Genomic DNA, 27,896 nt, shown 5'->3' with positions numbered 1-27,896 from the left:
CGAGTATACCTCAAATCCGCAACTCTAAAGCGAGGTGAATCAACTTTAAGCGTAACGATAACTCTCGACGGCAACCTTTGATTATCTTGGTTACGATGAAGTGGATGATAAATGGCAATGAATCCGTCAAAATTTCCAAAACCTTTTTGACATTCTTTATGCTGGGTAAGTACGACATTAGTTATTCCTGTTTTTTCTTAGGTAGCTATGACACCGTCGAAATTAACTTTCCATTTTTTAAATAGTTATTTCGATTTTTACTCCTACGGAGCTCTAATTACGAAACAAACCGAACTCTACACATGTCCTTTCTAACCTATCGGTCCATCATTAAAACAAAACTTGGGGATCTTTGTATCATCGACATTATCATTATTATAGGTTTCTCAATATTTTTCACTTTCCATACAATTCCAAAATATTTTTAAAAAAATTAATAACCCGGAATGACACATTCGTATAAGTGCAAAGACAGCTATTGACAGCAACCTATATTAGTATCGTGCGCTTGATGAATTGCGAGATGAGTACAACTGAGTCCAACAAAGTGTGCAGTTTTTTTTTTTTAAAGTTGTGCGCTATGTTAGAACTACCTCAGTAATATCTTGACTTTCCATTTGCGAAACATTTATATCGATTACGGGACGTCCTGTGAAAGTCAGCCAAACCAATCCGTGAAAAAAACTGTCAGGTCGTGGTTATTTGGCACTCTTAATTAAAACAAAACGTACCAGACTCTAAAGATGTCCGCCTGAAACTCTCAGTTTATAACTGAAGAAGGATCTCTTATAAATTGGATTCCTGAAGCAATTTATACAGAGCAAAGTAACCATAAAGTAAATAGCACAAGCGAGACATTCACGCGGTGGTCATGTTTTTTGAGTCATGGTGGTCCACAAAACAGCTTTGGCAGCCATATTAAAGATGCAGGAACACAATAGCTTAATTGCTGTCGTCTTAGGTCACTATGACAAGATGTCAAAAGGGAAAGACGTCTCCTTTTTTTATGCTTCAGATGGTTGTTGTACATTCGACGTGCTTAGACAAACGATCGAACTTAATCAACAGGGTCCACTTAAATTGGAACTAGATTAGACTGATTTCAAGTTTGATATTCGACCGGGGGGTTGGAAAAAATGGTTGAATTGGTGTACTTTTTCCTTAATCATCGTACGTTAAAACACCATACCTCTTCTTGAATTTTGATAATTGATTTTCAGAATAAGCTGAGGGGTTAATATGAAGTGCACTCACAGAAACATAATTGAAATAACCCTTAAAAATATAACAATTTTTTATGTATTAAAATTCAGCAATGAACTCCTTTTTTTCTTTTTTGATTTATGCTCAAATGAAAAAATTGGGCTTTTAATAAAGTCCTCTATTCAGCCATGTTCAATGGATTACCCTGAAATTCTACGAGCATTACGGGCGATGATGTTACTTTATGCCTCGTGTTCCTCATTCCAGGGTCATGTGCAATAAATTCCAGCCCAAAGGTTCGCTGAGAGCCTTCAGATGAGGCGTTATACATATATTGCGGAACCCAAACCGTTTAAGCTTTCAAATTATTTTTTAACTTTTAACACTCACGGTAAATAACTGCTCGCCAAATCGGACGTCATGGACAATTTAAACATATTTCTCTTCTTTGTACCCGAGAGAAAACTTTATACTTATCTCATTGCTCTTCATATACAAAAAAAATATATATATATATATATATATATATATAATTATATGGGTTCCGGAGGTTCCACGGTCTGCTGATCCATAGTTTAGTAAAACCCAAGAATATGGAAATTTCCTCACAAAATTACGGAGACCAATCACTCGAGATTCAAATTGTGCAGAAGTGTTATTTGAGCGGTCAGATTTGAAACCCGATTCCTTCGGTTAAAGAAACAGCCGTCGTCCGTTTTGAATTGCTGCAAACTAAAACGAAACGCTATTTTTATTCTGGATAGCGCATTTTACATCCTTTTCATTCTTTTATAATTTGGTTGTACTCCGAATAACCCGTTTAAAGAATTTTCCAAAATAAATTCGCGAAGGTCTACCGTATCCTTAAAAATATTTTCCACATTTAACATTTTTTGTTCAGCTGGTTGGTAAATTGCGGAGATGCGGCATTTATCAAAATTTCTCTGTCTGCTCCCTACTAAGGTAATAAATTCGTGGGTAGATATCAAAGGGCGTGTAGCAAATAAAATGCATTAGCACCATCTAACTCGAAATCTAATAAACTTTTTCATTGTTTCAAATGTTATTCTTGAGATAACAATCAATTTATTTGCTTAATCTCTTCCACAGTCATCCTTCATTTGTTGATGGATTTGCCAGGAACAGGTTAGGCAGTGTAATTTCAATTTTAACATTTATGCACCTTAACATGAACGTTAAAAAAAGATAATATCTGACTGATTATGCCAATAATGAGCCATAGACTTGCTGTTAGAATTACATCGGATTGTGATTTAAAACGTAAGTTGGAGAGCAAAATAAAAATTCGATGAATAACGGTGCTATTACCCTGATCTCTCTAATTTCCACGTTACAGCCTAATTGTAATTTTTGCTTCAGTGAGGTAGAGGATTTTGATGCCCATCGTTTGTTATTAAAATTAATTGTATAAAAAATACTTATTCGTGTCCCTCATCAGCATTATTCCATACTGTAAATATATGAAAATCATATATGTTCACTGCGGCTGATGAGTTATGTTATGAACACTACTTAAGTAGTAGTGAAAATGTGGCCAGAAAAAAATTCAGTTCCCAGTTGGCTTGTTAGCTCAGTAGGTAGAGCGCTGCACCGGTATCGCAGAGGTCATGGATTCAATTCCCGTATATAACCGTTCATAGAGGATCGAGGATCGCTTCTATATTCGTATCAGCATTATTGTTATCATCAGTATACGTTTTTTTTATTTATTTATTTACTCCTTTATTTTTTCTCTTAGAGTGCCAAGCAACCTGTTTCAAAAACTCCTCTTACTTTTTTTCGAAAAGCGGAAGAGATTGGGATAACAACAATGGTGCTTGCTCCGACCAGAAAGGTTATTTAGTCTCCATAGAAACTGAGGAAGAATGGCAGTTTATCAATCGTGAGATTCAAAAGCGTGGTACTTGGAATGCTAGAGCGTGGCACATTGGTTTAGAGAAGAAAGGCGAGGTTTGGACTTGGCTGAGTGGAGAACAACTGAATATCTCCAAATGGCGAGATTCTGAGCCAGGTGGTAACGACACAGGGGCGGAGATATCTAAGAATGGAGGCCTCTTTAAAAGTATCTCTACGGGTAGTAGAAATGCCTATATTTGCGAGACGCCCGGAGGTAAGATCACATTCCAACCATAAAGTTAAGAACTTGTTCATGCTTAGCGTGCGTATATCTAGTTATGGATGCACGCGGGAAGTTTGGAGAGCACGAAAATGCGTAAGAGTAGCTCGAGGCGCAGCCGAGAGCAACTCTAGCTTTTTGAAGGCTCTCCAAACTTCCCAAGTGCATCCATAATTCGATATACGCACGGCTAAAAGCATGAGCAAATTCTTTTAGAACAGAGCGACAACAAGGATCTACGCGAAGAAGCCTTTTATTGTGATAGAGTGCAAAATTCTCACAACGCACAAAAAGTAAACAAAGGTCCCTATTGGCTGGTCAAAAACACGACACATTTTATACGTTGGTTTGAGCGAGAACATTTGATCCAGTTAACCGATAGCCGTGAATGAAAAGCTCAGAGTTTACGAGGAAAATGGAGAAATCAAAGCCAAATGAACACATGAATGAATTTCCAGTGGATCAGGACCTGAAAGGTCAATGCCGATTGAAAAATTGGGCAGTTCTTCGCTGGTTTCTTCCGTATTTCTAAGAGAAGGAAACTGTACTGCAGCTTAACAGGACAGAAATTCTGAATCCAAGTAAAAAAAAAAAAAAGCTCATGTCATCTTATTTACGCACGGGCGTGCGTAAAAAAAAAGATTTTGTTCATAGCGGCTCAATAGGACTTGTATAGGGCAGGCACGCGCGCTATGTTATGATATATTATGTGCTGAAAAATTACAGTCTTGCCGACGGAATTTTCCCTTGCCACAAATCGAAGTATTTTATTTTTCTGTGTGTGTGTTTGCGTGTGTGTGTTTCTTGTAGTTAGTGATAAATGTTATTTACAGACCGGGAGGTCCGTATTGGGTAAAATTGTGCCCGAGGTCTTGACCATCGGTACTTTAGGCAGAGTGCAGTTTTTCCCAATATGGACCGACCTCAGCTGGTGAATAACAGTTTTTTCGTATACTTTACGAATTGTTTTCCAAAAGAACCCTAATGAGTCAGAGCTGTAATTACGGCAAGGTCCTCCATGAACTGAAAAATTTTTGAGCGAGTACGTGGAACAGACTGAGGTATTGCAATTTAAAGAATGGCTTCACCGAAAAATTTTATTTGTGTAATGAAAAAAGATGATTTAAAACAGAGTTTCAAACATTTTTTGTACAAATATCTGTCAAAATCTGACACCTGTCTATTAGAAAGCGCGCAAGAAAAAAACACAAGCACTCTTTAAAAATATATATCAACAACAACAGCCCCAACAACCTCCAGTGCTGGTTTGGTAGACAAACTTAAGTGAAAAGTAATTGTAAGTAAATTCAAGTCTAGGTTTTGAAGTTGTGGGATTTTGCTCGTTTGTTTGGTGCAATCACGTGTGTAAGTCTTGTCTTTCATGGAGAGGGAGAGTTTTCATGCAGCTTTTTCTCGTTCAATTCCTTCGTTATCTGTCGTGAAATTAACGAAGCAATGTCTAATTTGAACGGAACTGCAAAGACTTATCGAAAGCGTATTTGAAGTAGAGAAGACTTCGCTCACTGGTTTTCAAGGGAAAAATGTTTTGAGAATTCACACATAAAACGAACAAAATTTTCATCATTGAACTCAATTGTAAACAAATACCTCACAATTAAACTTTCTGAGTTACTTCTAATAAAGGTTTAGGTTAATCACGAACGGTTTTAGGCCGCGCGTCAACCCATTTAATGACATATTTCCTACCACAATTCATCTCAAAACCAGTTTTTTTCCTGGCAACCAAAGTGATTTGGGAGAGAGAGAGAGAGAGAGAGAGAGAGAGAGAGAGAGAGAGAGAGAGAGGATTAGGTTTTGGTTTTCTTTAAAATGGTTGTTTAGTTTTAACAACAGAGTTGAAATCATAAATTGGCCACCGTAAAGGGTTTAAAGGCTTCAAACTCCTAACGGTGGCCATTTTTTGTTTTCATCTCAGTTATTAACACTAAATTAGCTGCTATATTCTCCCACCGACGCAGCACCACAGTTTCTTTAGAAACTTATCTCCTTTATCTCTTTGAAATGATTTGCTTAAAAATACTTCTTGGCCGGCAAAACGAAATATAGTTATGAAAAATGGCAACAAAGCTAGGGATGTAGAAATAGGAAATTCCGGACCGCATTATAGATCAATAAGATTTCAGGATTCGTAACTGCGCCCTCTGAGAAAAACAAATAATAAATACAGTTCTTTCGAGAAAGGTTGTCGGAAAAAAGCGTGTCGGAAGTGCAAGCGATAAACCCGAAAGGTATTGCGGGTAGCTTTTAGGTCATGGTTAGACTTGACCTCAGAGTTCAGGGAAAGCTAAGAAAATGTCACTTTAGGAACGAGGCATCACAGGTTTGATGAACTTATTTTATTTACAAGACTGATTTTAAATTCTAAACTGCACGAAAAACGAGAAACAGATCGAGCTAACCCTAATTAATTTATCCTTAATTTTTTATATGCATATTGCATTGATAACCGTTACCCACATAATATATTTCAGATTGCCGCGAGCAATCCTTACCTTTTTATATGCATCTTGATAACCGTTACCCAGATAATAATTTGCAGATTGCCGCGTGCACTTTAAATTGCTGCTCTTTTGCACCTTTCCCGTAACAACTGTATACCGTTAACTGCGTATCTCCAGTTTAACATTTATAAGAACTTATATTCACATTTGATTTTACGTTTTTAAGTCTGTTCAGGTTGGAAGGGGGGGGGGGGGGGGGATTTGAGGCTTCAGCTCAACGAGGAACTAATTAATATTTAAAAACTCAACTACCAAAATTACATGAATTCACAGATAATCTTAGCCAATGTTAAGTTACCTAAGTCAGAAAAGCAGGTCAGAGATGGCGGACGCCGTAGTGAAGAACGAATGTATTGTATCAATTGACACTGATCAACCATCATATTAAAAAAATAGGAATCAAATAGAGAATAAGTTACGTTTCCATCTCATTTATGTTTCTCATTTATTGAGATTGTGATTATAATCATTTTATGTTATCATCATTACTATAATTATGACTTTATTTGTCATCATTATGATAATTAGTATTTTTGTTGTCATCTTTACCATTTTGTAGAATGCCCAAATATAACTTTTAAAAACTCTTGGTACATGATTTCTGTGGATGGATGGTCCTGGCGGTGGAGCAGAGACAACTGCCGAAGGCAAGGAGGGGACCTAGTTTCCTTTGAAACCGAAGAGGAATGGAATTTCATTAATGACGAGATTCAAAGGCGAAACACCACGAACTATACAAATAAATGGAGTATTGGTTTAACAAAAAGGGCCGGGAATTGGACCTGGGTGAATGGAGGACCTCTGACTATTCGTAAATGGGGAATAGGGGAGCCAAGTAGTGAACACGTCGCGGCTTTCATGTACAAGCTGAACAATAATGGCGAGCGGGGCGTGTTTGGTAGTGTTACTCATACACGTTGGGGAAACCAAGACGCTTATATTTGTGAGATTTCCAAGGGTGAGTCGATTTTTTGTCGTTGTTCTTGTTGTTTTTAATGTTATTTCGAGTACCCTAAAAGGTACCAGAAGCGCTTAAGCGTAATAAAAACATTCTTTGCTAAAGTTTGTGATACTTACTACAGAATTTACATAAACCCTCTGACAATCAGGATCAAGTTTACAATAAAATTTGCATAAATGAAACAAACCCAGTGAAGTTTTTATTAAATACTTGCCTAACTTTGAACCATGTAAGCAGAGGGAAGTGACAGATGGTTCTGTTACTATCACTATTACGAGTAAAAACAGTTGTGAAACTTTCAGTCATCAGTTATTTTCATGCTGTTCATTTATCTTGTCGATTGAATAAAATTACGGTGAATACCAATAGCAAAGAATTATCAGTCCAGTTGCTTTGTTAGATAATAACGCGTAATGATGTGAAGTGCGTTATCTTTTGGGAAGAGCTAGTGACTCATGTCGGTTAAGATATATGCCAATTATTACTTTATAAAATCAATACAAAAGACTTGCAGACTAAGTTGTTCTTCGAATAGGGAAATCAATTTTTTGTTTACCGTATTCTATTTTAATATCCGATCGTTTGAACCTTAAAGTTGTAGGAGCTAATTTCAATGTAGTGCAAAATGTGCAGTGAACATAATAAAATGACCATGCTGCATCTAATTCAAATATGGCGGACATTTCGATCGACTTAGGGTGTGGTTCTTTGTTTTTTCCGTGAAAGACGTAGAGGCGCATTCGTCTTGCAAATTGTTCAAAATCTCGCATGAGTTGTCGCCTAATTTTACATTCGATTGTCCCGGATGTTGGGATGAGTTTGAGACACTTTGATAGCACGCTGACTTGACTGTCAGAAAGTTGATAGTATTAGAATTTTTTTTTAGGACTTTTTCCTTTATCTCCCTATCTTTGGCTAAAAGCCTACATTTTAAAGTGTGTCTACGCTCTATGCGTCTCATGCTTTATTTTTTTTTATTTCCACTGTTGTAAAAGCTAGCTTTTTAAGGGTCAGAAAACACATTGTATTCCATCGCTTTTATTTTCAAGTGTATAAATAAGCTCTCTAAGGTCAGAAATCTCATTCCTTCATTCGGCTATTTTATCACAGTTTTTTTACACTGTTCGCCGAGTGCTTTCCTTTGAGCGGTTGCCTATCTACCAGTATGTTCTTACGAGCTGAGAGTTCGTAGTTAGCCCTCTTTCTTTGGCTCTCAGCCTTCTTTTGTGAAAGTTAGTCAAGGCATTAGCTAAGCCTTGTTGACCTTGTTGTTTTCTTTTACTTCGAACAATATGTACGCCATTCTTTTATAATACTAATTAGTTGCTATTAGCCTTCACTTTAATTGCCTCATATTCATATTGAAAACGTGTATGGTATTGTCTTCAAAGAAGAGAGGAGGCTTTTCAAACTAATTAGATAAATGTTTCTATTACTTTTTTGTTTTCATCCTTTCGTCATCAGAAGAATCATTCACAGTATCATCACCGACATGGACAGCATCACCAACCTACACAGCATCACCAACATGGACAACATCACCGAGATGGAAAGCATCACCAACATACACAACATCACCAACATACATAGGATCACCAACCTACACAGGACCACCAACATTGACAGTTTCGACAACAATGACAGTTTTACCATCACCGACCTCATTATCGTCATCAACAACTGAAGGTTGCTTATTTTCCAAAAGTTAGGCTTTTTCTGATTTCACTTGGCATCCCATCAGCTTTCATGCCACCCTTTTCTGTAGCAAGGGCTTTGTCTTAAAAGTGTGGGAAAGGCAGTATCATGTAGTCTAATTCGTGTTTCTGAAAAACGCTAATGTGGCTAGTTTCATAACTGAACATAAACGGGTATACAAGAGAAACTCTTTAGTATCTTGAGTGGGGGTTTTTCTTGAGGCAATGCTACAATGATTCCACGACAGAAATCTTAGGAACTCTGTGCTGTTTACTATTATATGCCAATCGAAAGAAAAACGTTTCGTTAGAAATTTGGAAAAGCAATCTGAATGTGTCTTCCAATGGCTACTTTAGCTTGCCCAGGCACGCAGATGACATAGCAGAACCATTCTGATTGACAGTAAGCTACGTTTAAAAAGTAACAAACTTTTGCTTTTTGTTACAACGGCTTTTAGGTAAGACGCAGGACCTTGTTGCAGTCATTTCTGGCGGACTCAAAGAAAACATCACATTGGATGGCTCACTCTCATATGACCCTGAGGCTGCACGTGGTGACCAATCGGGAATGAACTTTACTTGGCATTATGGTGAGATCACAGGGAACTACTCCTCTGTGCAGGGAAGAAAGAGAGGTTTCTTTATAGCGGTAAACGAGTCAGCTTTTCAATATAATGGAAGAGCATCTGGCGTGCGAATTTACTTGGATACAGAGGCTATGTCTCTCAGTGATATTTACATAGTTAGACTGGTTGTGGCCAAAGACTATCGCAATGCTAGCGCTTATCAATCACAGTTTTTTTTACACTGTTCGCCGAGTGCTTTCCTTTGAGCCGTTGCTATCTACCTGTATGTTGTTACGAGCTGAGAGTTCATAGTTAGCCCTCTTTCTTTGGCTCTCAGCCTTCTTTTGTGAAAGTTAGTCAAGGCATTAGCTAAGCCTTGTTGACCTTGTTGTTTCCTTTTACTTTCAACAATATGTTCGTTATTCCTTTATAATACTAATTAGTTGTTATTAACCTTCACTTTAATTGCCTCATATTCATATTGAAAACATGCATGGTGTTGTCTTCAAAGAGGAGAGGAGGCTTTTGAAACTAATTAGATAAATGTTTATATTTCTTTTTCGTTTTCATCCTTTCGTCATTAGAAGAATCATTAACAGTATCATCACGAACATGGACAGCATCACAAACCTACACAGCATCACCAACATGGACAGCATCACCAACATGGACAGCATCACTGAGATTGAAAGCATCACCAACATACACAACATCACCAACATACACAGGATCACCAACCTACACAGGACCACCAACGTTGACAGTATCGACAAAAATGACAGTTTTACCATTATCGACCTCATTATCGTCATCAACAACTGAAGGTTGCTTATTTTCCAAAAGTTAGGCTTTTTCTGATTTCACCTGGCATCTTTTTAGCTTTCATGCCATCCTTTTCTGTAGCGAGGGCTTTGTCTTAAAAGTGTGGGAAACACAGTATCCAGTAGTCTCATTCGTGTTTCTGAAAAACTTTATTGTGGCTAGTTTCATAACGGAACATAAACGGGTATGTAAGAGAAACTCTTTAGTATCTTGAGTGGAGGAGTATTTCTTGAGGTAATGTTACAATGATTCCAGGAGAGAAATCTTAGGAACTCTGTGCTGTTTACTATTATATGCCAATCGAAAGAAAAACGTTTCGTTTGAAATTTGGAAAAGCAATCTGAATGTGTCTTGCAATGGCTACTTTAGCTTGCCCAGGCACACTGATGATATAGCAGAACCATTCTGATTAACAGTAAGCTAAGTTTAAAAAGTAACAAACTTTTGCTTTTTGTTACAACGGCTTTTAGATAAGACGCAGGACCTTGTTGCAGTCATTTCTGGCGGAGTCAAAGAAAACATCACATTGGATGGCTCACTCTCATATGACCCCGAGGCTGCACATGGTAAACAATCGGGAATGGACTTTACTTGGCATTATGGTGAGATCACAGGGAACTACTCCTCTGTGCATAGCTAGAATGGTGGTGGCCAAAGACTATTGGAATGCTAGCGCTTATCAATCGCAGTTTTAAGGCTCTCAGCCTTCTTTTGTGAAAGTTAGTCAAGGCATTAGCTAAGCCTTGTTGACCTCGTTGTTTTCTTTTATTTCGAACAATATGTTCACCATTCCTTTCTAATACTACTTAGTTGTTATTAACCTTCACTTTAATTGCCTCATATTCATATTGAAAACGTGTATGGTATTGTCTTCAAAGAAGAGAGGAGGCTTTTGAAACTAATTAGATAAATGTTTATATTTCTTTTTCGTTTTCATCCTTTCGTCATAAGAAGAATCATTAACAGTATCATCACGAACATGGACAGCATCACAAACCTACACAGGATCACCAACATGGAGAGGATCACCAACCTACACAGGACCACCAACATTGAGAGTATCGACAACAATGACGGTTTTACCATCACCGACTTCATTATCGTCATCAACAACTGAAGGTTGCTTATTTTCCAAAAGCTAGGCTTTTTCTAATTTCACTTGGCATCTTTGCAGCTTTCATGCCACCCTTTTCTGTAGCAAGGGCTTTGTCTTAAAAGTGTGCGAAAGGCAGTATCCTGTAGTCTAATTCGTGTTTCTGAAAAACGCTAATGTGGCTAGTTTCATAACTGAACATAAACGGGTATACAAGAGAAACTCTTTAGTATCTTGAGTGGGGGTTTTTCTTGAGGCAATGCTACAATGATTCCACGACAGAAATCTTAGGAACTCTGTCCTGTTTACTATTATATGCAAATCGAAAGAAAAACGTTTCGCTAGAAATTTGGAAAAGCAATCTGAATGTGTCTTCCAATGGCTACTTTAGCTTGCCCAGGCACGCAGATGACATAGCAGAACCATTCTGATTAACAGTAAGCTACGTTTAAAAAGTAACAAACTTTTGCTTTTTGTTACAACGGCTTTTAGGTAAGACGCAGGACCTTGTTGCAGTCATTTCTGGCGGACTCAAAGAAAACATAACATTGGATGGCTCACTCTCATATGACCCTGAGGCTGGGTCTGGCGTGCGAATTTACTTGGATACAGAGGCTATGTCTCTCAGTGATATTTACATAGTTAGACTGGTTGTGGCCAAAGACTATCGCAATGCTAGCGCTTATCAATCACAGTTTTTTTTGACACTGTTCGCCGAGTGCTTTCCTTTGAGCGGTTGCTATTTACCTGTATGTTCTTACGAGCTGAGAGTCGTAGTTAGCCCTCTTTCTTTGGCTCTCAGCCTTCTTTTGTGAACGTTAGTCAAGACATTAGCTAAGCCTTGTTGACCTTGATGTTTTCTTTTACTTCGAAGAATATGTTCGCCATTCCATTATAATACTAATAAGTAGTTATTAACGTTCACTTTAATTGCCTCATATTCATATTGAAAACGTGTATGGTATTGTCTTCAAAGAAGAGAGGAGGCTTTTCAAACTAATTAGATAAATGTTTATATTTCTTTTTAATTTTCATCCCTTCGTCATCAGAAGAATCATTAACAGTATCATCACAAACATGGACAGCATCACAAACCTACACAGCATCACCAACATGGACAGCATCACCAACATGGACAGCATCACTGAGATTGAAAGCATCACCAACATACACAACATCACCAACATATACAGGATCACCAACCTACACAGGACCACCAACGTCGACAGTATCGACAAGAATGATAGTTTTACCATTGTCGACCTCATTATCGTCCTCAACAACTGAAGGTTGCTTATTTTCCAAAAGTTAGGCTTTTTCTGATTTCACCTGGCATCTTTTTAGCTTTCATGCCACCCTTTTCTGTAGCGAGGGCTTTGTCTTAAAAGTGTGGGAAACACAATATCCAGTAGTCTCATTCGTGTTTCTGAAAAACTTTATTGTGGCTAGTTTCATAACGGAACATAAACGGGTATGTAAGAGAAACTCTTTAGTATCTTGAGTGGAGGAGTATTTCTTGAGGTAATGTTACAGTGATTCCAGGAGAGAAATCTTAGGAACTATGTGCTGTTTACTATTATATGCCAATCGAAAGAAAAACGTTTCGTTTAAAATTTGGAAAAGCAATCTGAATGTGTCTTGCAATGGCTACTTTAGCTTGCCCAGGCACACTGATGACATAGCAGAACCATTCTGATTAACAGTAAGCTAAGTTTAAAAAGTAACAAACTTTTGCTTTTTGTCACAACGGCTTTTAGGTAAGACGCAGGACCTTGTTGCAGTCATTTCTGGCGGAGTCAAAGAAAACATCACATTGGATGGCTCACACTCATATGACCCCGAGGCTGCACATGGTAAACAATCGGGAATGGACTTTACTTGGCATTATGGTGAGATCACAGGGAACTACTCCTCTGTGCATAGCTAGAATGGTGGTGGCCAAAGACTATTGGAATGCTAGCGCTTATCAATCGCAGTTTTAAGGCTCTCAGCCTTCTTTTGTGAAAGTTAGTCAAGGCATTAGCTAAGCCTTGTTGACCTCGTTGTTTTCTTTTATTTCGAACAATATGTTCACCATTCCTTTCTAATACTACTTAGTTGTTATTAACCTTCACTTTAATTGCCTCATATTCATATTGAAAACGTGTATGGTATTGTCTTCAAAGAAGAGAGGAGGCTTTTCAAACTAATTAGATAAATGTTTATATTTCTCTTTTGTTTTTACCATTTCGTCATCAGAAGAATCATTAACAGTATCATCACCAACATGGACAGCATCACAAACCTACACAGCATCACCAACATGGACAGCATCACCAAGATGGAAAGCATCACCAACATACACAACATCACCAACATACACAGACGACTCTGAGGCTGCACGTGGTGACCAATTGGGAACGAACTTTACTTGGCATTATGGTGAGATCACAGGGAACTACTCCTCTGTGCAGGGAAGAAAGAGAGGTTTCTTTATAGCGGTAAACAAGTCAGCTTTCAATATAATGGAAGAGCATCTGGTGTTCCAATTTACTTGGATACAGAGGCTATGTCTCTCAGTGTTATTACAAAGTTAGACTGGTTGTGGCGAAAGACTAGCGCAACGCTAGCGCTTATTAATCACAGTTTTTTTTACACGGTTCGCCGAGTGCTTTCCTTTGAGCGGTTGCTATCTACCTGTATGTTCTTACGAGCTGAGAGTTCGTAGTTAGCCCTCTTTCTTTGGCTCTCAGCCTTCTTTTGTGAAAGTTAGTCAAGGCATTAGCTAAGCCTTTTTGACCTCGTTGTTTCCTTTTACTTCGAAAAATATATTCGCCATTCCTTTATAATACTAATTAGCTGTTATTAACCTTCACTTTAATTGCCTCATATTCATATTGAAAACGTGCATGGTATTGTCTTCAAAGAGGAGAGGAGGCTTTTCAAACTTTTTAGATAAATGTTTATATTTCTTTTTTTGTGTTCATCCCTTCGTCATCAGAAGAATCGTCAACAGTATTATCACCAACATGGACAGCATCACAAACCTACACAGCATCACCAACATGGACAGCATCACCGAGATGGAAAGCATCACCAACATACACAACATCACCAACATACACAGGATCACCAACCTACACAGGACCACTAACATTGACAGTATCGACAACAATGACAGTTTTACCAACACCGACTTCATTATCGTCATCAACAACTGAAGGTTGCTTATTTTCCAAAAGTTAGGCTTTTTCTTATTTCACTTAGCATCTTTTCAGCTTTCATGCCACCCTTTACAGTAGCAAGGGCTTTGTCTTAAAAGTGTGGGAAACACAGTATCCAGTAGTCTAATTCGTGTTTCTGAAAAACGCTAATGTGGCTAGTTTCATAACTGAACATAAACGGGTATACAAGAGAAACTCTTTAGTATCTTGAGTGGAGGAGTATTTCTTGAGGTAATGTTACAATGATTCCAGGAGAGAAATCTTAGGAACTCTGTGCTGTTTACTATTATATGCCAATCGAAAGAAAAACGTTTCAATAGAAATTTGGAAAAGCAATCTGAATGTGTCTTCCAATGGCTACTTTAGCTTGCCCAGGCACACTGATGACATAGGAGAACCATTCTGATTAACAGTAAGCTAAGTTTAAACAGTAACAAACTTTTGCTTTTTGTTACAACGGCTTTTAGGTAAGACGCAGGACCTTGTTGCAGTCATTTCTGGCGGAGTCAAAGAAAACATCACATTGGATGGCTCACTCTCATATGACCCCGAGGCTGCACATGGTAAACAATCGGGAATGGACTTTACTTGGCATTATGGTGAGATCACAGGGAACTACTCCTCTATGCAGGGAAGAAAGAGAGGTTTCTTTATAGCGGTAAACGAGTCAGCTTTCAATATAATTGAAGAGCATCTGGCGTGCGAATCTACTTGGATACACAGGCTATGTCTCTCAGTTATATTTACATAGTTAAACTGGTTGTGGCCAAAGACTATCGCAATGCTAGCGCTTATCAATCACAGTTTTTTTACACTGTTCGCCGAGTGCTTTCCTTTGAGCCGTTGCTATCTACCTGTATGTTGTTACGAGCTGAGAGTTCATAGTTAGCCCTCTTTCTTTGGCTCTCAGCCTTCTTTTGTGAAAGTTAGTCAAGGCATTAGCTAAGCCTTGTTGACCTTGTTGTTTTCTTTTACTTTGAACAATATGTTCGTTATTCCTTTATAATACTAATTAGTAGTTATTAACCTTCACTTTAATTGCCTCATATTCATATTGAAAACATGCATGGTGTTGTCTTCAAAGAGGAGAGGAGGCTTTTGAAACTAATTAGATAAATGTTTATATTTCTTTTTCGTTTTCATCCTTTCGTCATTAGAAGAATCATTAACAGTATCATCACGAACATGGACAGCATCACAAACCTACACAGGATCACCAACACGGAGAGGATCACCAACCTACACAGGACCACCAACATTGAGAGTATCGACAACAATGACGGTTTTACCATCACCGACTTCATTATCGTCATCAACAACTGAAGGTTGCTTATTTTCCAAAAGCTGGGCTTTTTCTAATTTCACTTGGCATCTTTGCAGCTTTCATGCCACCCTTTTCTGTAGCAAGGGCTTTGTCTTAAAAGTGTGCGAAAGGCAGTATCCTGTAGTCTAATTCGTGTTTCTGAAAAACGCTAATGTGGCTAGTTTCATAACTGAACATAAACGGGTATACAAGAGAAACTCTTTAGTATCTTGAGTGGGGTGTATTTCTTAAGGTAATGTTACAATGATTCCAGTACAGAAATATTAGGAACTCTGTGCTGCTTACTATTATATGCCAATCGAAAGAGAAACGTTTAGTTAGAAATTTGGAAAAGCAATCTGAATGTTGCTCTCTGTTATAACGGCTTTTAGTTAAGAGGCAGGACCTTGTTGTAGTCATTTCTGGCGGACTCAAAGTAAACATCACATTGGATGGCTCACTCTCATATGACCCTGAGGCTGTACCTGGTGGCCAATCGGGAATGAACTTTACTTGGCATTATGGTAAGATCACAGGGAACTACTCCTCTGTGCAGGAAAGAAAGAGAGGTTTCTTTATAGCGGTAAACGGGTCAGCTTTCAATAGAATGGAAGAACATCTGGCGTGCCAATTTACTTGCATATAGAGGCTACGTCCCTCAGTGAGATTTAAATAGTTAAAATGGTTCTGGCCAAAGACTATCGCAATGCTAGCGCTTATCAATCACAGTTTTTTTTTACACTGTTCGCCGAGTGCTTTCCTTTGAGCAGTTGCTATCTACCTGTATGTTCTTACAAGCTCACAGTTCGTAGTTAGCCCTCTTTCTTTCGCTCTCAGCCTTCTTTTGTGAAAGTTAGTCAAGGCATTAGCTAAGACTTGTTGACCTTGTTATTTTCTTTTACTTTGAACAATATGTTCGTTATTCCTTTATAATACTAATTAGTTGTTATTAACCTTCACTTTTATTTCCTCATATTAATATTGAAAACGTGCATGGTATTCTCTTCAAAGAAGAGAGGAGGCTTTTCAAGCTAATTAGATATATGTTTATATTTCTTTTTTGTTTTTATCCTTTCGTCATCGGAAGAATCATTAACAGTATCATCACGAACATGGACAGCATCACAAACCTACACAGCATCACCAACATGGACAGCATCACTGAGATTGAAAGCATCACCAACATACACAACATCACCAACATACACAGGATCACCAACCTACACAGGACCACCCACATTGACAGTATCGACAACAATGACAGTTTTACCATCACGGACTTCATTATCGTCATCAACAACTGAAGGTTGGTTATTTTCCAAAAGCTAGGCTTTTTGTGATTTCAATTAGCATCTTTTCAGGTTATATGCCACCCTTTTCTGCAGCGAGGGCTTTGTCTTCAAAGTGTGGGAAAGACAGTATCCAGTAGTCTAATTCGTGTTTCTGAAGAACGCTATTGTGGTTGGTTTTATAACTGAACATAAACAGGTATACAAGAGAAACTCTTTAGAATCTTCAGTGGGGGGGGTATCTCTTGAGGTAATGTTACAATGATTCCACGACAGAAATATTACGAACTCTATGCTGTTTACTATTATATGCCAATCGAAAGAAAAACGTTTCGTTAGAAATTTCGAAAAGGAATCTGAATGTGTCTTCCAATGGCTACTTTAGCTTGCCCAGGCGCACTGATGACATAGCAGAAACATTCTGATTTACAGTAAGCTAAGTTTAAAAAGTAACAAACTTTTGCTTTTGTTACAACGGCTTTTAGGTAAGACGCAGGACCTTGTTGCAGTCATTTCTGGCGGACTCAAAGAAAACATAACATTGGATGGCTCACTTTCATATGACCCTGAGGCTGCACGTGGTGACCAATCGGGAATGGACTTTACTTGGCATTATGGTGAGATCACAGGGAACTACTCCTCTGTGCAGGGAAAAAAGAGAGGTTTCTTTATAGCGGTAAACGAGTCAGCTTTCAATATAATGGAAGAACATCTGGCGTTCCAATTTACTCGGAGACACAGGCTATATCTCTCAGTGATATTTACATAATTAAACTGGTTGTGGCCAAAGACTATGGCAATGCTAGCGCTTATCAATCACAGTTTTTTTTTCACTGTTCACCGAGTGCTTTCCTTTGAGCGGTTGATATCTAACTGTATGTTCTTACGAGGTGAGAGTTCGTAGCTAGCCCTCTTTCTTTGGCTCTCAGCCTTCTTTTGTGAAAGTTAGTCAAGGCATTAGCTAAGCCTTGTTGACCTCGTTGTTTTTTTTTACCTAGAACAATATGTTCGTTATTCCTTTATAATACTAATTAGTTGTTATTAACCTTCACTCTTATTGCCTCATATTCATATTGAAAACGTGCATGCTATTCTCTTCAAAGAAGAGAGGAGGCTTTTCAAACTAATTAGATAAATGTTTATATTTGTTTTTTGTTTTGATCCTTTCGTGATCAGAAGAATCATTAACAGTATCATCATCAACATGGACAGCATCACAAACCTACACAGCATCACCAACATGGACAGCATCACCGAGATGGAAAGGATCACCAACATACACAACATCACCAACATACACAGGATCACCAACCTACACAGGACCACCAACTTTGACAGTATCGACAACAATGAAAGTTTTACCATCACCGACTTCATTATCGTCATCAACAACTGAAAGTTGCTTATTTTCCAAAAGTTAGGCTTTTTTATTTCACTTGGCATCTTTTCAGCTTTCATGCCACCCTTTTTTCTACTGAGGCCTTTGTCTTAGAAGTGTTGAAAAGACAGTATCCAATAGTCTACTTCGTATTTCTGAAAAACGCTTATGTGGCTAGTTTCATAACTGAACATAAACGGGTATACAAGAGAAACTCTTAGGTATCTTGAGTGGGGGGGGTATTTCTTGAAGTAATGTTACAATGATTCCATGACAGAAATCTTAGGAACTCTGTGCTGTTTACTATTATATGCCAGTCGAAAGAAAAACGTCTCGTTAGAAATTTGAAAAAGCAGTCTGAATGTGTCTTCCAATGGCTACTTTAGCTTGCCCAGGCCCACTGATGACATAGCAGAACCATTCTGATTAACAGTAAGCTACGTTTAAAAAATAACAAACTTTTGCTTTTTGTTACAACGGCTTTTAGGCAAGACGCAAGACCTTGTTGCAGTCATTTCTGGCGGACTCAAAGAAAACATCACATTGGATGGCTCACTCTCATATGACCCTGAGGCTGCACATGGTGACCAATCGGGAATAAACTTTACTTGGTATTATGGTAAGATTACAGGGAACTACTCCTCTGTGCAGGGAAGAAAGAGAGGTTTCTTTATAGCGGTAAACGAGTCAGCTTTCAATATAATGAAGGAGCATCTGGCGTGCCAATTTACTTGGATACAGAGGCTATGTCTCTCAGTGATATTTACATAGTTAAACCGGTTTTGGCCAAAGACTATCGCAATGCTAGCGCTTATCAATCACAGTTTTTTTTTTTTACAGTGTTCGCCGAGTGCTTTCCTTTGAGCGGTTGCTATCTACCTGTATGTTCTTAAGAGCTGAGAGTTCGTAGTTAGCCCTTGATCTTTGGCTCTCAGCCTTCTTTTGTGAAAGTTAATTGAGGCATTATGTAAGCCTTGTTGACCTTGTTCTTTTCTTTTACTTCGAACAATATATTCGCCATTCCTTTATAATGCTTATTTGTTGTTATTAACCTTCACTTTTATTGCCTCATATTCATATTAAAAACGTGCATGGTATTGTCTTCTAAGAAGAGAGAAGGCTTTTCAAACTAATTAGATAAATGTTTATATTTCTTTTTTCTTTTCACCCTTTCGTCTTCAGAAGAATCATTAACAGTATCATCACCCACATGGAAAGCATCAAAAACCTACACAGCATCACCAACATGGACAGCATCACCGAGATGGAAAGCATCACCAACATACCCCACATTACCAACATACACAGGATCACCATCCTACAAACGATCACCATCATTTACAGTATCGACAACAATGCCAGTTTTACCATCACCGACTTCATTATCGTCATCAACAACTGAAGGTTGCTTATTTTCCAAAAGTTAGGCTTTTTCCGATTTCACTTGGCATCTTTTCAGCTTACATGTCACCCTTTTCTGTAGCGAGGGCTTTGTCTTAAAAGTGTGGGAAACACAGTATCCAGTAGTCTAATTCGTGTTTCTGAGAAACACTATTGTGGCTAGTTTCATAACTGAACATAAACGGGTATACAAGAGAAACTCTTTAGCATTTTGAGTGGGGTGTATTTCTTGAGGTAATGTTGCAATGATTCCAGGACAGAAATATTAGGAACTCTGTGCTGTTTACTATTATATGCCAGTCGAAAGAAAAACGTTTCGTTAGAGATTTGGAAAAGGAATCTGAATGTGTCTTCCAATGTCTACTTTAGCTTGCCCAGGCACACTGATGACATAGAAGAACCATTCTGATTAACAGTAAGCTAAGTTCAAAATATAACAAACTTTTGCTTTTTGTTACAACGGCTTTTAGGTAAGAAGCAGGACCTTGTTGCAGTCATTTCTGGCGGACTCATGGAAAACATCTTATTGGATGGCTCACTCTCATATGACCCTGAGGCTGCACATGGTGACCAATCGGGAATGAACTTTACTTGGCATTATGGTGAGATCACAGGGAACTACTCCTCTGTGCAGGGAAGAAAGAGAGGTTTCTTTATAGCGGTAAACGAGGCAGCTTTCAATATAATGGAAGAGCATCTGGCTTTCCAATTTACTTGGATACAGAGGCTATGTCATTCACTGATATTTACATAGTTAAACTGGTTTTGGCAAAAGACTATTGCAATGCTAGCGCTTATCAATCACAATTTTTTTTTTTATACTGTTCGCCGAGTGCTTTCCTTTGAGCAGTTGCTATCTACCTGTATGTTCTTACGAGCTGAGAGTTCGTAGTTAGCCCTCTTTCTTTGCCTCTCAGTCCTCTTTTATGAAAGTTAGTCAAGGGATTAGCTAAGCCTTGTTGACCTTGTTGTTTTCTTTTAATTCAAACAATATGTTCGCCATTCCTTTATAATACTAATTAGTTGTTATTAACCTTCACTTTAATTGCCTCATATTCATATTGAAAACATGCATGGTATTGTCTTCAAAGAAGAGAGGAGGCTTGTCAAACTAATTAGATAAATGTTTATATTTCTTTTTTGTTTTCTTCCTTTCGTCATCAGAAGAATCATTAACAGTATCATCACCTACATGGACAGCATCACAAACCTACACAGCATCACCCACATGGACAGCATCACTGAGATGGAAAGCATCACCAACATACACAACATCACTAACATACACAGGATCACCAACCGACACGGGATCACCCACATTGACAGTATCGACAACAATGGCAGTTTTACCATCACCGACTTCATTATCGTCATCAACAACTGAAGGTTGCTTATTTTCCAAAAGTTAGGTTTTTTCTGATTTCACTTGGCATCTTTTCAGCTTTCATGCCACCCTTTTCTGTTGCGAGGGCTTTGTCTTAAAAGAGTGGGAAAGACAGTATCCAGTAGTCAAACTCGTGTTTTTGAAAAACTCTAATGTGGCTAGATTGATAGCTGAACATAAACGGGTATACAAGATAAAGTCTTTTGTATCTTGAGTGGGGGGTATTTTCATGAGATAATGTTGCAATGATTCCAGGACAGAAATCTTAGGAACTCTGTGCTGTTTACTATTAAATGCCAATCAAAAGAAAAACGTTTCTTTAAAAATTTGGAAAAGCAATCTGAAAGTGTCTTCCAATGGCTACTTTAGCCTGCCCAGGCACACTGATGACATAGCAGAACCATGCAGATTAACCGTAAGCTACGTTTAAAAAGTAACAAACTTTTGCTTTTTGTTACAACGGCTTTTAGGTAAGACGCAGGACCTTGTTGCAGTCATTTCTGGAGGACTCAAAGAAAACATCACATTGGATGGCTCACTCTCGTATGACCCTGAGGCTGCACATGGTGACCAATCGGGAATGGACTTTACTTGGCATTATGGTGAGATCACAGGGAACTACTCCTCTGTGCAGGGAAGAAAGAGAGATTTCTCTATAGAGTTAAACGAGTCAGCACTCAATATAGTGGAAGAGCATCTGGCGTGCGAATTTACTCGGATACACAGGCTATGTCTCTTAGTGATATTTCGATAGTTAGACTTGTTGTGGCCAAAGACTATGCCAATGCTAGCGCTTATTAATCACAGTTTTTTTTACACTGTTCCCCGAGTGCTTTCCTTTGAGCGGTTGGTATCAAACTGTATGTTCTTACGAGCTGAGATTTCGTAGTTAGTCCTCTTTCTTTCGCTCTCAGCCTTCTTTTGTGAAAGTTAGTCAAGGCATTAGCTAAGCCTTGTTGACCTTGTTGTTTTCTTTTACTTTGAACAATATGTTCGTTATTCCTTTATTATACTAATTAGTAGTTATTAACCTTCACTTTAATTGCCTCGTATTCATATTGAAAACGTGCATGTTGTTGTCTTTAAAGAAGAGCAGAGGCTTTTCAAACTAATTAGATAAATGCTTTTATTTCTTTTTTGTTTTCATCCTTTCGTCATCAGAAGAATCATTAAGAGTATCATCACCAACTTGGACAGCATCACAAACTTACACAGCATTACCCACATGGACAGCATCACTGAGATGGAAAGCATCACCAACATACACAACATCACCAACATACACAGGATCACCACCCTACACAGGACCACCCACATTGACAGTATCGACAACAATGACAGTTTTACCATCACCGACTTCATTATCGGCATCAACAGCTGAAGGTTGCTTATTTTCCAAAAGTTATGCTTTTTCCGATTTCACTTGGCATCTTTTCAGCTTTAATGCCACCCTTTTCTGTAGCGAGGGCTTTGTCTTAAAAGTGTGGGAAAGACAGTATCCAGTAGTGTAATTCGTGTTTCTGAAAAACGCTATAGTGGCTTGTTTCATAACGGAACATAAACGGGTATACAAGAGAAACTCTTTAGTATCCTGAGTGGGGGGGGGGGGTATCTCTTGAGGTTATGTTACAATGATTCCACGACAGAAATCCTAGGAACTCTGTGCTGTTTACTATTATATGCCAGTCTAAAGAAAAACGTTTCGTTAGAAATTTGGAAAAGCAATCTGAATGTGTCTTCCAATGGCTACTTTAGCTTGCCAAGGCGCACTGATGACATAGCAGTACCATTCTGATAAACAGTAAGCTAGGTTTAAAAAGTAACAAACTTTTCCTTTTTGTTACAACGGCTTGTAGGTAAGACACAGGACCTTGTTGCAGTCATTTCTGGCAGACTCAAAAAAAACATCACATTAGATGGCTCACTCTCATATGACCCTGTGGCTGCACATGGTGACCAATCGGGAATGAACTTTACTTGGCATTATGGTGAGATCACAGGGAACTACTCCTCTGTGCAGGGAAGAAAGAGAGGTTTCTTTATAGCGGTAAACGAGTCACCTTTCACTATAATGGAAGAACATCTGGCGTGCAGATTTACTCGGATACACAGGCTATGTCTCTCAGTGATATTTACATACTTAAACTGGTTGTGGCCAAAGACTATCACAATGCTAGCGCTTATCAATCACAGTTTTTTTTACACTGTTCGCCGAGTGCTTTCCTTTGGGCGGTTGCTATCTACCTGTATGTTCTTACGAGCTGAGAGTTCGTAGTTAGCCCTCTTTCTTTGGCTCTCAGCCTTCTTTTGTGAAAGTTAGTGAAGGCATAAGCTAAGCCTTGTTGACCTTCTTGTTTTCTTTCACTTCGAACAATATGTTCGTTATTCCTATATAATACTAATTAGTTGTTATTAACCTTCACTTTTACTGCCTCATATTCATACTGAAAACGTGTATGGTATTGTCTTCAAAGAAGAGAGGAGGCTTTTCAAACTAATTAGATCAATGTTCATATTTTTTTTTGTTTTCATCCTGTCCTCATCAGACGAATCATTAACAGTATCATCACCAACATGGACAGCATCACAAAGCTACACAGCATCACCAAGATGGACAGCATCACCGAGATGGAAAGGATCACCAACTTACACAACATCACCAACATACACAGGATCACCAACCTACACAGGACCACCAACATTGACAGTATCGACAATAATGACAGTTTTATCATCACCGACTTCATTATCGTCATCAACAACTAAAGGTTGGTTATTTTCCAAAAGTTAGGCTCTTTCTGATTTCACTTTGTATCTTTTCAGTTTTCATGTTACCCTTTTCTGTAGCGAGGGCTTTGTCTTAAAGGTGTTGGAAAGACAGTATCCGGTAGTCTAATTCGTGTTTCTGAGAAACACTATTGTGGCTAGTTTCATAACTGAACATAAACGGGTATACAAGAGAAACTCTTTAGCATTTTGAGTGGGGTGTATTTCTTGAGGTAATGTTGCAATGATTCCAGGACAGAAATATTAGGAGCTCTGTGCTGTTTACTATTATATGCCAATCGAAAGAGAAACGTTTCGTTAGAAATTTGGAAAAGCAATCTGAATGTGTCTTCCAATGGCTACTTTAGCTTGCCCAGGCACACTGATGACGTAGAAGAACCATTCTGATTAATAGTAAGCTAAGTTTAAAATATAACAAACTTTTGCTTTTTGTTACAACGGCTTTTAGGTAAGAAGCAGGACCTTGTTGCAGTCATTTCTGGCGGGCTCATGGAAAACATCTTATTGGATGGCTCACTCTCATATGACCCTGAGACTGCACGTGGTGACGAATTGGGAATGAACTTTACTTGGCATTATGGTGAGATCACAGGGAACTACTCCTCTGTGCAGGGAAGAAATAGAGGTTTCTTTATAGCGGTAAACGAGTCAGCTTTAAATATAATGGAAGAGCATCTGGCGTGCAAATTTAGTTGGATACAGAGGCTATGTCTCTCAGTGATATTTATATAGTTAAACTGGTTCTGGCCAAAGACTATCGCAATGCTAGTGCTTACCAATCACACTTTTTTTTTACACTGTTCGCCGAGTGTTTTCCTTTGAGCGGGTGCTATTTACATGTATGTTCTTACGAGCTGAGAGTTCGTAGTTAGCCCTCTTTCTTTGGCTCTCAGCCTTCTTTTGTGAAAGTTAGTCAAGGCATTAGCTAAGACTTGTTGACCTTGTTATTTTCTTTTAATTCAAACAATATGCTCGCTATTCTTTTATAATAGTAGTTAGTTGTTATTAACCTTCACTTTTATTGCCTCATATTCATATTGAAAACGTGCATGCTATTCTCTTCAAAGAAGAGAGGAGGCTTTTCAAACTAATTAGATATATGTTTATATTTCTATTTTACTTTCATCCTTTCGTCATCAGAAGAATCATTAACAGTATCATCACCAACATGGAAAGCATCACAAACCTACACAGCATCACCAACATGGACAGCATCACCGAGATGGAAAGCATCACCGACATACACAACATCACCAACATACACAGGATCACCAACCTACACAGGACCATCAACATTGACAGTATCGACAACAATGACAGTTTTACCATCACCGACTTCATTATCGTCATCAACAACTGAAGGTTGCTTTTTTTTCAAAAGTTAGGCCTTTTCTGATTTCACTTGACATCTTTTCAGCTTTCATGCCACCCTTTTCTGTAGCGAGGGCTTTGTCTTAAAAGTGTGGGAAAGACAGTATGCAGTAGTCTAATTCGTGTTTCTGAAAAACGCTATTGTGGCTAGTTTCATAACTGAACATAAACAGGTATACAAGAGAAACTCTTTAGTATCTTTAGTGGAGGGGTATTTCTTGAGGTAATGTTACAATGACTCCAGGACAGAATTCTTAGGAACTCTGTGCTGTTTAGTATTATATGCCAATCGAAAGAGAAACGTTTCGTTAGAAACTTGGAAAAATATCTGAATGTGTCTTCCATTGGGTACTTTAGCTTGCCCAGGCACACTGATGACATAGCAGAACCATTCTGATTAACAGTAAGCTAAGTTTAAAAAGTAACAAACTTTTGCTTATTGTTACAACGGCTTTTAGGTAAGACGCAGGACCTTGTTGCAGTCATCTCTGGTGGACTCAAAGAAAACATCACATTGGATGGCTCACTCTCATATGATCCTGAGGCTGCACGTGGTAACCAATCGGGAGTGAACCTTACTTGGCATTATGGTGAGATCACAGGGAACTACTCCTCTGTGCAGGGAAGAAAGAGAGGTATCTTTATAGCGGTAAACGAATCAGCTTTCAATATAATGCAAGAGCATCTGGCGTGCCAATTTCCTTGGATACAGAGGCTATGTCTCTCAGAGATATTTATATAGTTAAACTGGTTGTGGCCAAAAACTATCGCAATGCTAGCGCTTATCAATCACAGTTTTTATTACACTGTTCGCCGAGTTCTTTCCTTCGAGCCGTTGCTATCTACCTGTATGTTCTTAGTAGCTGGGAGTTCGTAGGCAGCCTTTTATCTTTGGCTCTCAGCCTTATTTTGTGAAAGTCAGTCAAGGCATTAGCTAAGCCTTGTTGACCTTGTTGTTTTCCTTTACTTCCAAAAATATGTTCGCCATTCCTTTATAATACTAATTAGTTGTTATTAACCTTCACTTTTATTGCCTTATATTCATATTGAAAACGTGCATGGTATTGTCTTCAAAGAAGAGAGGAGGCTTTTCAAACTAATTAGATAAATGTTTATATATCTTTTTTGCTTTCATCCTTTCGTCATCAGAAGAATCATTAACAGTATCATCACCAACATGGACAGTATCACAAAGCTACACAAGATCACCAACATGGACAGCATCACCGAGATGGAAAGCATCACCAACATACACAACATCACCAACATACACAGGATCACCAACCTACACAGGACCACCAACATTGACAGTATCGACAACAATGGCAGTCTTACCATCACCGACTTCATTATCGTCATCAACAACTGAAGGTTGCTTACTTTCCAAAAGCTAGGTTTTTTCTGATTTCACTTGGCATCTTTTCAGCTTTCATGCCACCCTTTTCTGTAGCGAGGGCTTTCTCTTAAAAGTGTGGGAAAGACAGTATCCAGTAGTCTAATTCGTGTTTCTGAAAAACACTATTGTGGCTAGCTTCATAACTGAACATAAACGGGTATACAAGAAAAAGTCTTTAGTATTTTGAGTGGGGGGGTATATCTTGAGGTAATGTTACAATGCTTCCACGACAGAAATCTTAGGAACTCTGTGCTGTCTACTATTATATGCCAATCGAAAGAAAATCGATTATTAGAAATTTGGAAAACCAATGTGAATGTGTCTTCCAATGGCTACTTTAGCTTGCCCGAGCACACTGATGACATAGCAGAATTATTCTGTTTAACAGTAAGCTAAGTTTAAAAAGTAGCAATCTTTTGCTTTTTGTCACAACGGCTTTTAGGTAAGACGCAGGACCTTGTTGCAGTCATTTCTGGCGGACTCAGAGAAAACATCACATTGGATGGCTCACTCTCATATGACCCTGAGGCTACACGTGGTGACCAATCGGGAATGAACTTTACTTGGTATTATGGTGAGATCACAGGGAACTACTCCTCTGTGCAGGGAAGAAAGAGAGGTTTCTTTATAGCGGTAAACGCGTCAGCTTTCAATATAATGGAAGAGCATCTTTCGTGCCAATATTCTTGGATACAGAGGCTATGTCTCTCAGTGATATTTTTAAAGTTAAACTGGTTGTGGCCAAAGACTATCGCAATGCTAGCGCTTATCAATCACAGTTTTCTTTTTTTACACTGTTCGCCGAGTGCTTTCCTTTCAGCGGTTGCTATCTAGCTGTATGTTCTTACGAGCTGAGAATTCGTAGTTAGCCCTCTTGCTTTGGCTCTCAGCCTTCTTTTGTTAAAGTTAGTCAAGGCATTAGCTGAGCCTTGTGTGTTGACCTTTTTGTTTTCTTTTACTTCGAAGAAAATATTCGCCATTCCTTTATAATACTAATTAGTATTTATTAACCTTCACTTTCATTGTCTCATATTCATATTGAAAACGTGCATGGTATTGTCTTCAAAGAAGAGAGGAGACTTTTCAAACTAATTAGATATATGTTTATATTTCTTTTTTGTTTTCATCCCTTGGTCATCAGAAGAATCATTAGCTGCATCATCACCAACATGGAAAGCATCACAAACCTACACAGCATCACCAACATGGACAGCATCACCGAGATGGAAAGCATCACCAACATACACAACATCACCAAGATACACAGGATCACCAACCTACACAGGACAACCAACATTCACAGTATCGACAACAATGACAGTTTTACCATCACCGACTTCATTATCGTCATCAACAAGTGAAGGTTGCTTATTTTCCAAAACTTAG

The 27,896-nt window shown here is 38.4% G+C and overlaps 1 protein-coding gene across 1 annotated transcript; it reads left to right on the top strand.

The window, feature by feature from the left end:
• LOC131793298 (mucin-22-like) lies at positions 1 to 27,896 on the top strand. The gene is made up of 34 exons (XM_066166485.1): positions 1 to 165; positions 2,314 to 2,349; positions 2,963 to 3,334; positions 6,422 to 6,820; positions 8,288 to 8,509; positions 8,976 to 9,107; positions 9,668 to 9,907; positions 10,376 to 10,507; positions 10,857 to 11,024; positions 11,491 to 11,625; positions 12,048 to 12,287; positions 12,756 to 12,887; positions 13,237 to 13,419; positions 13,979 to 14,200; positions 14,669 to 14,800; positions 15,359 to 15,526; positions 15,897 to 16,028; positions 16,592 to 16,810; positions 17,279 to 17,410; positions 17,970 to 18,209; positions 18,659 to 18,790; positions 19,354 to 19,575; positions 20,043 to 20,174; positions 20,737 to 20,958; positions 21,427 to 21,558; positions 22,118 to 22,339; positions 22,813 to 22,944; positions 23,503 to 23,724; positions 24,192 to 24,323; positions 24,884 to 25,105; positions 25,573 to 25,749; positions 26,264 to 26,485; positions 26,953 to 27,084; positions 27,652 to 27,896. The coding sequence occupies exons 1-34, from the start codon at positions 96 to 98 to the stop codon at positions 27,894 to 27,896; spliced, it is 6,252 nt and encodes a 2,083-aa protein (XP_066022582.1). The 5' UTR covers positions 1 to 95.

Source organism: Pocillopora verrucosa, chromosome 5 (assembly GCF_036669915.1).
Source record: "Pocillopora verrucosa isolate sample1 chromosome 5, ASM3666991v2, whole genome shotgun sequence".
In the NCBI taxonomy this organism is placed as follows: Eukaryota; Metazoa; Cnidaria; class Anthozoa; order Scleractinia; family Pocilloporidae; genus Pocillopora; species Pocillopora verrucosa.
This window is presented reverse-complemented; position numbering and strand designations above follow the sequence as displayed.